The sequence below is a fragment of the Manis pentadactyla genome, chromosome 12, assembly GCF_030020395.1.
Source record: "Manis pentadactyla isolate mManPen7 chromosome 12, mManPen7.hap1, whole genome shotgun sequence".
NCBI classification, from domain to species: Eukaryota; Metazoa; Chordata; class Mammalia; order Pholidota; family Manidae; genus Manis; species Manis pentadactyla.
Window position 1 is genome coordinate 40,507,121 of NC_080030.1, and position 15,783 is coordinate 40,522,903.

General features: G+C 37.1%; 1 protein-coding gene across 1 annotated transcript in view; it reads right to left on the reverse strand.

The window, feature by feature from the left end:
- Nucleotides 1–15,783, reverse strand: part of OPRM1 (opioid receptor mu 1) — a 57,195-nt gene that overhangs the window by 25,539 nt on the left and 15,873 nt on the right. The window contains exons 2-3 of the mRNA XM_036886771.2: nucleotides 2,014–2,366; nucleotides 706–1,226 (exon numbers count right to left, since the gene is read on the reverse strand). Of these exons, the coding sequence (XP_036742666.2) occupies nucleotides 706–1,226; nucleotides 2,014–2,366 (874 nt within the window). The remainder of the gene's footprint in view (nucleotides 1–705; nucleotides 1,227–2,013; nucleotides 2,367–15,783) is intronic.

A 15,783-nucleotide genomic window follows, 5' to 3' on the forward strand; every position in this document is an offset into this window, starting at 1 on the left:
GCAGGCCCCCATCCGTACTCTTCTCCACACAGGAATACATCTTCCAACATATACTCACTCCTCATGATATTAACCCTGGCTGGTTTGATGACTTATAAAACTAATTTAGTTCTAATAATTAAGTACTTTACTTGATGCTTGCTCCAGAATTCAGGTATAAAAACTTACAAGCCAATGGTTTAACAAGTTAGGGCCGTCCATTTTTCCCTCTTTTCTCCTTGCTGTAACATTCATTTGCTGGGAACATCTTGCACTCATCACCTTTTGCAAAGGGCTGCAATTTCTTCCTAACTGTAGAACCAAAGCAGGACTAACTTTTGAGAACTGACAGGGGTGTTTGAGTGATACGCATGAAACATGTAGAATTGGGAAAACTGGGAAGCATTCTAGATTGGGATTACTTCTACAATGCGCTGAAGTCACAGAAAGGCTGGAAGATAGTGATTCTTAGTCACTTTATGGATTTCTACTTGGTGTATCTCTATATCTAAATAAATACATACAAATGCATAGAGCTCAGTTTATAAAATGAAGTACCACTGTGTCCCTGTGATCACAATTTGCTGCCCTCCTCCCTCCGTCCTCATGGTGAACCTCAATCCCCTGGTCACTGATCCACTTCTAATGGAAAATCTTGGATTGCTACAACTTCTATCATTTTTATGTCACCCCCAGTAGGTATCCCCAGTTCTAGAAGCTGCATACCTGATGGTTAGTCCGATCCACTGTATTGGCCGTGGAGGGGTGGTCTCTAGCGTTCTGACGAATTCGAGTGGAGTTTTGCTGCTCAATGGTGGAGGAAGTTGGGATACAGAACTCTCTGAAGCACCGCTTGAAGTTTTCATCCAAAAATGCATACAGGACTGGGTTCAGGCAGCTGTTTGTGTAACCTAGAGCAATGCAGAAGTGCCAGGAAACAGTTTGGAAAGTAGTTTCTGGGATTGTAATCAAGGCTTTAATGATGACGTAAATGTGAATGGGAGTCCAGCAGACAATGAACACAGCCACAACCACGAGCACCATCCTGGTGATTCTTCGCAGGTTCCTGTCCTTTTCTTTGGAGCCAGAGAGCATTCGGACACTCTTGAGGCGTAAGATCATCAGGCCGTAGCACACCGTAATGATGAGGATAGGCATGATGAAGGCAAAGATGAAAACACAGATTTTCAGCAGGTTTTCCCAGTACCAGGCTGGGTGAGAGAATGTTAGTGTACAATCTATGGAACCTATAAGAAAAGTATTATAAGGAAAAATTAGCAGCAACATTTAAGTATGCCACTGGGTATTAATATTCCCACCTTGCTTAATGTATAACCTTGACCAGAGTGAATTTATAAGCATTACCACACGAGCCAGTAAGGGAAAATTTAAAGAAATTGTAGGAGAAACTCAGATCCCTGTTGATTTTTGAGGGCTATTATTTTTAGTTTTTTTTTGTTTCTGAATATCTCATTTTGTTGTCTACTTTGATCACATTAAGCTTTCATTCAGCTCCCAAATCATGGACCTCTCACCATAAGCTAGATCATCTATGAGGGTCTCTATTGGTATAAAAAATAAAATCACTGTCCAAAATATATAGGAGGTTCCAGTTAATGGGTGTTTTCACTTTTTGATGTGTAGTTCATCATTCTTATATGAGGTCTAGAAAGATAAATTTGTCATGTAGGCAGCCACTTGAAATTTTAAGACAAATATCCACTTGATGGTTTTTGGGTTTAAACTTTATTTAATCTTGGAAGAACTATATTAAGATTTCCCATTATTTTGATGAAGAAAAGGCAGAGAAATCAGGAACCAGTAGGTTATATTCTGTTTAAAATGTTTAGTGGGCTTTACATTTAGGGAAAAATTCCTATTTCAAAATATTCAAAGTCATTTTGCTAGAAAGAATCATTAAAATTACAGTTGGACTAAGATATTGGGCCACTCTCTAAATTCTACTTGGCTCATATCTTCACCAAAATAACGACCTATAAACTCCCCATCGTTCGGGCCTGCAGAGTCACTCACCATGCCTGTATTTTGTGGTTGCCATGAACATTACAGGCAGACCAATGGCTGAAGAGAGGATCCAGTTGCAGACATTGATAATTTTGGCATTGCGTGGAGTACGGAAATCCAGGGCCTTGACGGGATGGCAGACTGCGATGTAGCGATCAACACTCATTGTACACAGGGTGAATATGCTGGTGAACATATTATAGTAATCTATGGAGATCACGATCTTGCAGAGGATGGTTCCAAACGGCCATGTTCCCATTAGGTAGTTGACACTCTGGAAGGGCAGGGTGCTGGTGGCTAAGGCATCTGCCAGAGCAAGGTTGAAAATATAGATGTTGGTGGCGGTCTTCATTTTGGTGTATCTAGGAAATGAAGAAAGAGAGTGACAGTCACAAAAGGACACCAATGTGAAATACAGATGAGCATCTAGAAATACTGCAACTGTTGGCGGAAAGCATTTGAGATGAGATATTGGAAGAACTCTTTTCTAGAACCAGACTGGCTATTTATAACCAAGGGCCTATGGCTTAAATGCATAATTTCTATGCCTGTCAGTTTTCTTATCTCTAAAACGGTTAAAATAATAGCTGCCATGTTAATTTGTTAGTTGTTTTGTTTGTTTATTTGACATGCCAGTCACTGTGATAGATGTAATAGACACAGGGAGCTCTCAGTCAAGTATCCAGGCATGAGATAATAATCAATTTAAATTCTAAATACAAAGGAGAAAGAATTCAGATATATAAATTTAAAATTATGGAACAATGTAATAGTGCAAGAATGTGTATACATGTATATATATATGTATATCAGTGTAATAGTTTAAGACTATACATGCTTATGTGCATACACACACACACACACACACACACACACCACACACAGTTTATTATGGCAGCACAGAGATGAGGCAAAGGGAATAGATGGGGTAAGATATGGGAATAAAGAAGTCATCCTGGAATTGTAAATGTACAAGTTTAATTTCATAGTTGGTAAGAGTAGGTCATTCCAGGTAGAGAGAGAACCCAAAGAACAGTATAAAATAGAAATGGCATGTGTATGTTTTGGCACTGCTAAAACATAAAATCCTGCCAGGGAATGGCAATGAATCTGATAGGGAAGGAATATAAAGGCTAGTTCATGGAGGGACTTTCGTGCTACTGGGCATTATCCAATCCATGAAGCTAAGCTTGGTTGTTTATTTTAATTTGTTAATAGCTTTGTTGAGGTATAACTGACAAACAATAAATGGCATATAATTAAAATAAACAGTTGATAAGTTTTTTTATGTAGCATCACCATAATCAAGATCAGGAACTGACAAACCTTAGCCTGTGTACTCAACTGGGCTGCTCCCTGTTTTCCTGGTTTTATTAGAACACCCTCACATTCACTTAGTTACTTCTTACCTATAGTTGTTTTGATGATGCAATGGCAGAGTTGAGTAGGTTTGATATATACTGTGTAGCCTGCAAAGCCTAAAATATTTACTATCTTGTCCTTTTAGCAAAAATTGACAACTCCTGATCAAGATAATGTACATATCAATCACCCCTCAAAATTTCCATGTATAGCTCCTTACCCCTTCCTGCTCAATCTCCACCCACTCTCTTCTCTAGGCAATCACTGATCTTGATCTGCTTTCTGCCATTACAGATTAATGTTCATTTCCTAGAATTTTATGTAAATGGAATCATTCAGTAGGCAGTATGCACTCTTTTTCATCTAACTTCTTTAACTCAGCATAATTATTTTAAAATCCATCCACTTTTTGTTGCATATATCAGTAGTTCATTCTTTTTTATTGCCAAGTAGTATTCCATTGTATGGATATGCCATACTTGTTTATCCATTCATTTATTAATGGAAATAGAATTGCATGAAGTTTTTGGATATTGCTGATTAGCTGTTATGAACATTAAGTCTTCGCATGGACATATGTTTTTCTTCCTTTTGCATAAATATCTATGAATGCTATGTCTTGTCTTCAAAGCTGCAGAAGTTTGGACTACCAAGTAGAAGACACAAGCAGGTATACTGACAACACTGATAAATCATATCTGATGGTAGAAGAATATCTTCAAATTTATTGTCAAACTGTCAAATTGACATTCCACATCTATTTACCTTAATGTTAGTATCAGTACATCAGTTTCATTCTGGGGGAATCACTCATTTCTCTCAGTCCATGTGCTCTGCATGGGCTCTATTACTAGGTCAGTGCATAAGTTTGTAAAATAACTGGGGTCATGGTCAGTGTTTGGGGATGGGCTCATGTTTCAAGGACAGCCAGTGAGATTTTTCAGGGCACTACTGAGGAAGAGTATAGTTTTTTAAAATAATTCAATCTGAGAGAATGTAAGGTCTTTGGTTGGAAGAACCTGTCTGAAAATGGATCTAATCCAGAGAATGTAGATTTGAGAGAGCAAGAAAGAAGCCCATACATAACCTGAAGCACTATCTAACTTGGACTTCCTGTTTACGTGGTGCAGTTAATTCTCTAAACTTCAGCTTCTGTTTATTGTTTTTCAGTCACATGAAATTAAGAGTCTAACTCATTCAGCCCAAGATAGCTGTGGGTTGGAGAGAGTATTATAGACTCTATTACTTAGGGCCTGCATTCAGTATTCCAGCTTATTATCTGGTTTCAATAAGCACAAGGAAGCTTCAGTTACAAAGGAGGATTTTGTGAACTATTCCAAGTCCACTCAGATTGCTTCTTGAGCTCTAAAGTTCTGATGTCCCATCTAGTCTACTGTAATTGCAGAAGTTGTATTACTGCCAAAAAGGTTCCCCATTTTCAGATCTGGCATCTTTTGACTTGCTCTGGAAGTTTCACTTCCTTAAAAGATTTTAAAGAGAAAAGGTAATGACAATCATTTAAGTTGAGAAGAAAAAATCAGTTGGATTTTAGTGAGGACTCTAACTGTGGCAAACACAAAACGATCATCTACACAAGATCCTCCAGAGTACAAACACAAATAAAAACAAAATCAAGACAGTGATTTTTTAAGATTTTAGAATAACTGAGCTGCAGGCTCAAGAAATTAAAAAATTTTTCATGTTGTTTATAAGAAGAAATTTCTCCCCCAAAGCAGAAAAAAAAAAACCAACTTGCTAGCTACACCCCTGATTATAGACCTGCGTGGCCTAAAGGCATGCTGGACTGCATTAGTCACTTTCCCACCTAGCAGGCCTTATATTTCACATCTGTTCTTTAAGAGTGTTTTATGTTAAATAATTAGGTTCTTTACTGTCAGTTTTATGACTCATCACACTTCTAACCTGTTCTTCAGGCTCCTCTCAGCACTAGGTGCTTACAGATGTTTATTTCAGTTCAAAGAAATTCATTTCTTCCCCCAAAATGTTTGTGAAACAAAATTAGGTTAGGGTCCAACACCCCAAACGGGAAGTGAATCTTTATCTATAAAAGCTACTTCAATTGGCATTTTGCAGGAACAATGCTCTTTGATTTTTCTCAATTTATCCAAAGAGCCTCCCTCTAAAGATAGCCAGTATTCTTAGCCCAGTTACTCACACTTTGAATCACAGCAACATATAAAAGTGGGTTCAGAAATTTCTGAGATATGTGAAAGAGAATTACACAAGACTAAAGGTTTGGAAATTCCAAGTGCCTTCAGCATATCTCCAAAGGCTTTAACCTGAAGGGATAGTCTGATCAGAAAAGGGGTTTTGCAGACCAGTGCACACAAGCTTTTCGTTCTGTTCTGTTTCAAATTGGTAGCACGAATGTTGCCCCAAAGAAGTTACACAACGATCGGAGTCACACTACGAGTTATCGGAGTTATACACCAGAGTCAGCAATCATGTCAAGGAGGTGAGCTGGAGGAAGAGCCGTCTCTGCTGTTCAGTTTACCTGAGTGGGTCTGAGTGTTATCTCTTAATATTCATGATTAGTTGGATAAATCCTGTGAAATGTAGGGCTTTTGACCCACATTTCAGATTATTATTTAGATGAAGAAAGCAGTCATATGAGTACCTGCCTGATTTATCCTTTTTATCTATTCTGTTATGATATCCCAGGCAAGTGCGTGCCTGTGTGTGTGCTGTTTGTGTGTGTGTGTGTGTGTGTGTGTGTGTGAGAGAGAGAGAGAGAGAGAGAATTCTAAAACAACAGAAAACAAAGCCAGTGGTGATGCAATCATTAGGTATTAATAGAGACCATACATTAGTTTGTTATTTTCTGTTATCTTCTCTACCAGCTTAGTAAAGGAGGGAACAGGGGATTTCTCACTCTGCTATAAAATATTCTGAAACATTTCACTCGCGTTTATTTCAAAGTGGTTTATGTGGCATCTGACCAAACTCTCAATGAACTAATGCTACCAGAAAGAGGAAGCAGGAGAGTAACCTCAGACCTCAGAGTCCTGCAGGCAGGAGAGGGACTGCGGCTTGCTAGTCTGCCTCAAAAGAGAAGACAGAGAGAGGCTCCCAGGAAATTAAGCCAAGAAGCACCTCCTTCCAGAGATCAATTGACTCTTTGTTTCCATGTCATCACTCTCATGATCACCAGTCTTTCTGGTTGAGTGGTTTTCTCTGTTTATCCATACCCACTTCATTTTTTTTCTCTGCATTCTTACGGCATCCTCCTCCATGTCCCATTAATGACAATGCATGAGAAAATTATCTTTCAGAGCAAGTGAAAAATCTGCTTTCTCGAAGCAATAGATGAAATTTACAAATGGAAAATGTGAAGTGAATAACTGATCATAATTTCATCTTGCAGTTGGGGCTAGGAAAACTCAAAGTAAAAATTGTGTTTCCTCTTAATTGTGTAGAATTCTAATAACATTAGGAGCTAACACATTCCTAGTTCACTAACTTTTCCTGCTAACTTCATCATTTCATTCTCTTTTGGTTTTTTATTTGCCCATTTTCTTCTTCATTTCTCTTATTTTAGTGCATGCATTTTTGTAAGGCTCTTCAAATCCTCTTTGGAATTAGAAACTGAGGTGGAAGATGGAGAAGATGGCCACATGTCAATGCACCACTCCGTAGGGCAGAGGAAAAGAAATGAGAGGATAGACTTTTTCATTGTGGCCAAGAGACTTTGCCTAACTGTTTTGGATTATGTTTTTTGGGCCTGTTTATTCCCTGCTTTATTTGATTTCTGAAATGTTTATTTCAGAACATGAATAGCATTTATCACATCAGAAGTTCATATGAAAAAAATCACACATTACTTTCTTGCATCCTATATTCTGTGATAAATAATGTTTATGTATTATAGAAAAATATGGCCATCCTAAATCCTCTCATGTATTTAACCATTATAATTGGATAGAATAGTCTTATCTGTGACTTCAGATTTTTGTTGGCAGGAAATTCATCTCTTTAGGCCAAATGACTTCAAAAACAGCATGAGACCATCTACCTCAGTCAGCCAGAGATTTTGGGTTCATAGGTAACAATGTTTTGCTTTCATTCTAAAAGACCTGGTATTTAGAACTTAAAAATATCTCAGCTCTTAAATATCAGAGTTCTAAGAAAAAAGGCAATTTCTTCTATTGTAGTATTTTGTACATAAAAATCATGAAATGTACATTATGACTAACTTAAAATAATGATATATTCCTAGGTATTTATTAATACTGAAAGAACCAAAAATAAGACAACTTCAAAGTATGATAAAAAATTTCTACCAACATCAATATTAAAAGGAAATGTTTTTTGAAGAAGCTCAAGCATATGGTATAGATTGTAAATTTTTAAAGGGCATAGTTTGTCAGTAAAATGATTATCCATTGCATATACTACAACAAATATAAGAATTCATTTATGCTTTTGGTGGTGGCTTTTGTGCATATGTGCATATAATCAATTAATATAAGTGAAATATGAAAGATAACATGAATGGAAAAGTGAAAAGAAATAGAAATAGAAGAAAATTATCCATTCAACACAGAACTCAGCACAAGATGGCACTGGTGAGTGCTTGTTGAATGGAATTGATTATAAGAAGAAGGGTTTGGATTATTTAATTTTATTAAGGTAAGATAAACCAAACATTGTTTTAGGGAACCAGCAGCTTTGGAAGTAAAAGTGAAGAAGGGCTATTCCTTTTTTTCTTACCTATTTATTGTCAAATTAAAAAGAATGTTGGTCCTAGAAGATCATGGGATGAGAAGTAGGATATGAAAGGGGCTTTCAAAACTGTATTGTCCGGTCGCCTTATTTTGTGGTAAAAGAACCTGGGGCAAAAGGAGATGTACAAATGTTTGAGATTCTCCCCCCGCCCCCCACCACTTTTCTCTTGGTTTCATCTAAAGCTAAACTGCGCCTTCTATACTGTATTGTGGGCCATATCTATTTCTGGGAGTGTGTCATTGATACTAACATTGTAAAGCCATTTGTCCTGGCAATACTAGTTTCACTGTCTAGCTAAAACAAGGAAGTCATGCAAAGCTTTTTAATTTATTTTTTCAAAGATGGACATGCTGGGAGCATCTTGGAAATTTTGAGACATTTAATTATTATACTGAATGGGCTAACAGATTCATATTTTTTAAAGTGGAGTTCGTATGCTTTGCTTTACTTTCATAATCTGTTGTTCAAACCTATCTGTTCTATGTAGTTGACTCCCAACCAACTTCTCAAGCTCTGACCACCTTTTCCAACTCTCCGTTGGACATCTGCACTTGTTATTCCTTTTCAGTGTGCTACTTCTCCAAATGTCTTTACTGTTTCTCACCCCTTTACCACCACCTGCATCCCCACTATCACCACAATCAGTAATAATAAAACCACCATTTATGACTACATAACAAATGCTGAGCTGAGATATAGGCAGAAGGATCACCAAGACTTAATTAACTTTTAGAAACAGAAAGTAAAGGAGGAAAGGTATAATATTGGTCCCAAATTTGCCCATGGAAGGATGGGCAGATGGTAATATCATTATCTATCAGAGACAGAAGAAGGAAAAAAAGGTTTGGCATTGACAGAGAGTTCAGTTTTGAGTGTATTATGTTGTGGGACAAAGGAGAAATGTCCAGTAAGCAGTGGAATATATGTTAGCATTTCAGCTGGAGCAATTCATTTACATGTTCTCAGCCTCTGGATGGTAATTCTAATGATGCCAGAGGATGAGATTGTCTTGGGGTATGATGTAGACTGTGAAGAATGTTGAAGGCAGAGAAGGACAGCGTTTCAGAAAAGGACAGGGAAAAAAGGGAGGGAGAAAAGAGAGGAGAGAGAGGGGACATGAATATGTCACACAGGATATATCAGAATGTGCGTGGGAGGGAAATGAGGTTTGAAATGTCAGAGCCAGAAGCCAGTCTGCAGAAAAGTATTCTAATTACCAGACATACATTTTTGTAAGTGTGGGATTTTTTTATCAATATCCCATCAAGATAGTTTTTTTTTCTATCATGACTATATTTGATTAAACAGTATAAAATGCAATTATTTGTGGACTGTAATTCTTTTGATGGCAGTTGAAATAGAATTTGTCAGAATTCTTGCTTTGAAAGAAAAAGGTTATAGCAGTACTGTAGCCATTAGTATATTTTTATGTGGAGTCACATATTTTATAGATCCTAACATTGGATCACATCTTACTTAAATGATACATATTTTCCTGATAAATCTTACAGCTCATATAAGAATTTGATAGGTGGTTCCCCAAATTTGACAAACTTAAAATTTTACATAAGATTTCAGTATCAATTTATAAAACAGAGAAATTTTACTAAAGTATCAATTAAAACAAATTTTGGCTTAATATTTTAGAGGAAAAATTACACTTACTTTCTCACAGAAAATGATAATGCAAAATTGCTATCAAATGATGCAGTATTAAAAAAGCATATAGTCTAAAATTTAGGAAATATTACAGAGGTGAGGCAGAGAGTTAACTAAAAAAATACTATTTTTCTCAGTTTTGTGATGTTAGTGGTATTTATCAGTTTTTAAAAAATTGTGTTTTTAATGATTTTTCTAATCTAATTACTTGCTTTAATTTCTAACTTTTACTTGTAATTTTATGTCATTTTATTAAAGAAAACTCTGAAGTGTATGAGCTTTGAGCTTCACCCCAGGTATTCTGAACCCATGCCTGCCTTCATCTCAGCTCCCATTCCAGAGCTCTTCCAGAGGTTCAACCCCGAGGTGTCTCTGGTTTCTGCCTTGGGCTTTCTGCTACACAGTTCACGAAGAGCTCACTTAGGGCCTCAGAATATCATAGTTATTCTCAACTCCTATAATTTCCTACACCCCAATTTTGGGTCTCCTCGTATTGTGAGACCAAGTCAGTTCCTTTCTGTTTGCTCTGTGTTGCTGCCATTTCTACTCCACTGTAACGATCCATCCAGTGGTACCATGGGATTCCCTGTAAGATGTCTCATTCTAGAATTCCAGCCAGGCATGAGGTCAAATCTCTTATTGTTTTGGATTCACAATAAAATTTGTGACTTATACCCCCATAAAAAGTTTGCCCCTGGAGTGGATGAGTTAGATCGGCAGATGGTAAGGGGAGGGTTCCATATGAAGAGTTGGACTATTGAGTCTCTTTTTCCTGTTCTTCTGAAGGGCCTTCCTTCTGCCAGAAAGTTCTCTCTATGCTCTGCATGGCAAGAAAATCACTATTTCATTAGTTATTCTTTTTCAACCTATGGTTTACAATAAAAGCTATCTCTTAACCTTTGAGGCTGGGCTTTTTAGAATTCACTCAAAATATTTTCCTTTTTAATCTACCTAGTCTTGCATCTTATAGCTAAAACTTTCAAAACCTTATAATGGAACTTATAATCAAGAACTTAATTTTTTTTTTAATCCTCTGTGGGTTATTTCATAGCCTCCTCTTCCTTGGGACAATAAAGCTTAGTCCTACAGTCTTGTTTTAAAGATGAAAGTGCTGTAGGATAAAAAGGATTCATTGAAAAGGGATACATGCATTGGATAATATTTTAATTTATTGTTTTGCTAAATGCCCATTTGGTATCTGATAAAGAAATTAACTAGGCAGCTGGAGTATGGAGTCCAAAAGACAGGGCTGGAGGTATGAATTTGAGAATAGTTAATATGTGGGTAGTGTATAAAGCATGGGCAGGAAAGAACACTTAAGGAGAAAGTCTGTGTTGGGAAGAGAAAAGGGCCTGGGTTGAAGTCCTGATAAAGGTGGAGGGGTAAGGAACAGCCAGAGCATTGGAGAAACACAGGGCTGGGGATAAGGATACCAAGAAAAGAGAGACTATCATGAAGTCAGTAGTGGCAAAATTCAGTGAATGTTGCAGAGAGATTGAGTGAAACGAGGACAGAGATATGATTATCGGCTTTTGCAAAATACATGTGTCTTCATTATATATTATATTAATGGTTCTGACATATGCCATCAAGTAGGGGAGAGGGTGGGAGGATAAGTAGATAAAAGTTAAAAGGTAAATAGGACACAGTGTTTCATTTTCAGATTGAAAACAAGCATAACAGTGCAGGGAGGAGGGAGGAGACGATGTAGAAAACACTTTGAAGATACTGCATTATGGAAGGAACAGAGAGAATCTGAGTTCAAGAAAGAATTTTTTAAAAACTTGATCTGATGTACAGATATTACCCCCAAGTATTGGATGTTCATGTTATGTTACTTTGCTTTTACAAAAGATCTACATTAGAACCTGTTTTTGCTAACCAAAAGAGATCTGAAGAGGACTTCTGCTTTTTTTGAAAAATGGTGGAAGGCGAAAATAGTATTGAGTCTGGTTTTGCAGTGAGCCCTCACAGAGGCAGTGCCCACCCTGGGCTGCAGAGTGGTCCCACCAAGCTCCTTTCCTGGAACTACACTCGGGTTCCCACCCCCAAGCTGCCTTGGCTTTGACCTGTGTGTGCGAGCATCTGTGTTTTATCACGATTTATTGTGTACATCACTAGCAACATGTGTCCTAAGGTAACAGAAAAGCCTAAGAGAGGTTAACTTTTAGGTCTAGGAATCCTCAAAAAATTTAGTATAGCCATTCATTGATTTGTTACTTTATCTTGTCCTTTAAAGAATAATTTGCAGTAGGTGTTGGAGAGTTTGAGGGCTGGGAGTGCACTGTTACACTTGTTTTCAATCTGAAAATGAAACTGTCCTATTTACTTTAAAAAAGTTTTTAGTTTAAGTATTTAATAAAGGTAAATCTTGTGCTATTAATGAACTTGAGAATAAATTTCAACCTTTTGCATGCTTGAACATGAAATCTAAGTGCTGTGTAACATATGTGATAATTGTATTAGTATTATTGGTTTTGCCTTTTAGTATGAAAGTTTCTGGAGTATAGTTACCATGCTCAATCCGTACTTTACTGCCTGCTTGCTTGAGAACATGATGGACTGTTTGGACCCTAATGCCCACATCTGCAGATCTCTTTGATCCTTTAAATATGACATTCATGTTCATCCTGAGATGATGGGACTTCTTATGGGATTCTCCGCACCTCCCAACAGGAATAAACCATACCTTCCCATCCCAGGCCACTTTACCACTCTCACATTGGTCCCTATTTTTGAATGGCATGTAGCGGTGAGGCTGAGTCATAGTGAGGAAGAAAAAAGCCCCTGACAGCTTTCAGGGAGCCAGCCTAGTTGCTTCCTGCCAGGCTGTGGTATTCCTTTGTGGAATGTAATGCTATAGACTGGCAACATCATATGAGAACTCTCCGTGACTGTTGATGCAACAAGACAAAAACAGGTTGACTCCATCAGTCTGGACAGAGATGAGACCCAAGTCCCCTGAAAGCCCCAGAATGCCAAACATCTCCCTCACCTGGTTAACATTAAGTGGCCGCTTCTTCTTATGCAACGACATCTCTCGCCATCCTCTGTTTATGCTGTCTCCTAGATAAAAAGTCACTCACTCCCAGGCATCCAATTACTCTTGTTTTGAGACAGCACCCTATTTAAATGTCTGCTTTCTTGAATCCTCTCCTGGTCACTAAACAGAAACTAAAATCCCCATGGTTTTCTGTCTCTTTTGCTGTAGCCAGCTTAATAAATCTAATTTTGTTTGGCTTCAGGTGTATTCCTGGAGGCTTTTGGCTTGTGGGCATTGATAGTTAAGTGTACTTGGCTAAGGAAGTTGTACTGCACCAGCAGGCCAATGGCAATCAACAATTGGATGGAAGCCCTAGAAATTTTCCATCGATGTCCACAGATGGGTACAGATCAGTCAGAGGACATGTAGCTACAACAGCTGCCGGCACCCCTGGAATCTTGGCAAATGCATTCACTCTGTGTCCATTTGTAGCAGGCAGAACCCATTCCAGGTGCATCTGGGGGGCCATGAAGGCTCAGAATGGATACCATCTCACCTTTTTTAGGGCTGTTCCTCTCTTTCAGATCCCATGACCATGCATTGCTGTGCTGGTTAGCTGGATCCTCCTTGTACCCTAGATTAACCCTCTTCACCTATTATGCATTCAAGTCCTTTAAGTACTAGTTGTATGTTGTCTTTAGGTTTAGAAGTCATCAGAGCAAAAAAGACCTCCTTGCTCAGTTCTAGTTTTGTTTTTACTGATTTTCAAGATCCTCTAGAGATACTTTGTGTTTGAAAATGATCTGACATTCCTTTAATTAAAATTGTTCATGAGACTAAGGAACAAAAATCCTACCTTTTAAGGTAGGAACATTCCTTGCAATTCTCAAGTTATACATACCAACTGTTTACTTAATCTTAAGATCAAGGCTGGTCCCATTAGAGCGCTATGAACCCACAGAGTGGTGAGTCGCTAAAACTATCTTGATTTTGTTCATTTTTCCCAATTTGGCTTCTTAAACTAGAAGTAAAACACTCCCACATTGTCTAGTAAGATACATATTGAGTTTGAATTTAGGATACATAGGTCTGAGTGTGTATCTTGTAATACTGGCTAAGTGGCTGAGCTTCAATTTTCACAACTTTAAAGGGATGATTATATTACCACTAAAAATCACCATTAGAACAAATTTAATGATGCTGGTGATAGGTGCTAGTTTTTGAGTGTTATATCCAAGGCCAACATTTATTGAATGCTTTCTTTATGCCAGGCACTGCTATATAGTAGTTACCCCCATCCAAGGGGAATATGTTGCAGGACATCTAGCAGATGCCTGAAATCATAGGTAGTAACAAACCCTATATACATATGTATTATACATACACACCTATGATAAAGTTTAATTTATTAATTAGTACAGTAAGAGACTAACAATAATAGCTAATAATAAAATAGAATAATTATACCAATACACTGTAATAAAGTTATGTGAATGTGTTCTCTCTTTCACCCTATCAAAATCTTATTGTACTACACTCACTTTTCATGATGATGTAAGATGATAAAATGCCTAGGTGATGAGATGAAGTGAGGTGAATGATGTAGGTGTGGTGACATAGCATTAGGTACTAATAATCGACCTTCTGACAATACATCAGAAGAAAGATCTCCAGCTTTTGGCCCAGTAGCTGAAACTGCAGGAAGAGAAACCTCAGGTAAGGAAGGACTGTTGTGAGCAGTTTACTTGGGTGTTCTGGCTTACTCTTCATAACAGACGTAGGAGTTGCATGTTATCACTTCTTATGTAGACAAATAAACTAACGTTCATGGGGGTTAAATAACTTGCTCAAGAATATCTGTTTGCTGTAGTTTATGCTCCTCACTATTATAACACACTCCTACAATACATGCTATGTAATATAAGCTATCAACATGGTAAATAATAAATTTAATTAAGTGCAGTATAAACTGATATTCATAAAAATCCTATTAGTAGCTGAAACAACTGTGGTTATTGTCCCTATTTTAAAGTGAACTGAGCTTTAGAAAAAGTTGCCAAGGACAAACATGTTTGACATTGTACAGTTGGAATACTTAGGTATTTGTTGCTATCCAAGGAAAATACCTGGATAATTTAGATATATTTTTGGTGTGGTCTTGTGGTGTGTGTGTGTGTGTGTGTGTGTGTGTGTGTGTGTGTCTCATAGATATAACCAGTAGCATTGTTTAATAAAAGCACAGCACGTTGGATAGAATTACATATCAGGATACTGTGTAGGGAGTGAAATAATGTTCTCATTGCTCCCGAGTTTTGCAACAGAGAGATTTAATTATGATCTACGAAGACTTAATTTCAAATTCCATTTGTCAAAACAGTTGATGAGCATTCCCTGTGTGTCCCTTTCAATGTGTCATAGCACCTGCTGATATTTAAATATTTTGCTGCTCTATTAATTCCTGCAACAGTGGCAATCCAACAATTTTAGGACCAATTGAAGAAAATAAAGGTAATGCAGTTGGTTCCTGTAGATTTTGGTTTATATAAATTGATATATTTATAATGATTATTTTCCATCCAAGAATTATATAATCTTTTATAACTTAATTATCATATTGACCTGGGATTTTTCTAGGAAACAGAAAACAGTTTATTAAGATTTTCCTTTCTTAAGTATTTTCAAGCAGAGAGATTTTTTTGGAAGGTATTTTCCTTCCCCTGTGGAGAATTCAATAGCACTTGTTAGTAGAAAATATGATTCATGAATAAAGCAGTAATTTGGCAAAGCAAATAAGTCCCATTAGTTTTTAAAATGTGAAATTTTAGTCTTATGGTGCAATAAGGGTTATTAAATCAATATAAGATTGTCTTCAAACTTGGAATAGATTCATTTGGCATGAACAATATTTTCAGTCACAAATTAATGTAGGTAACTGTGTATTTAACAGGAAAACTCCAAACATGATCTTGCTATATATTTTAGTGAAAAAAATCCTTTAATGCAGTATTTTATTGCCTTTAAGGATCATC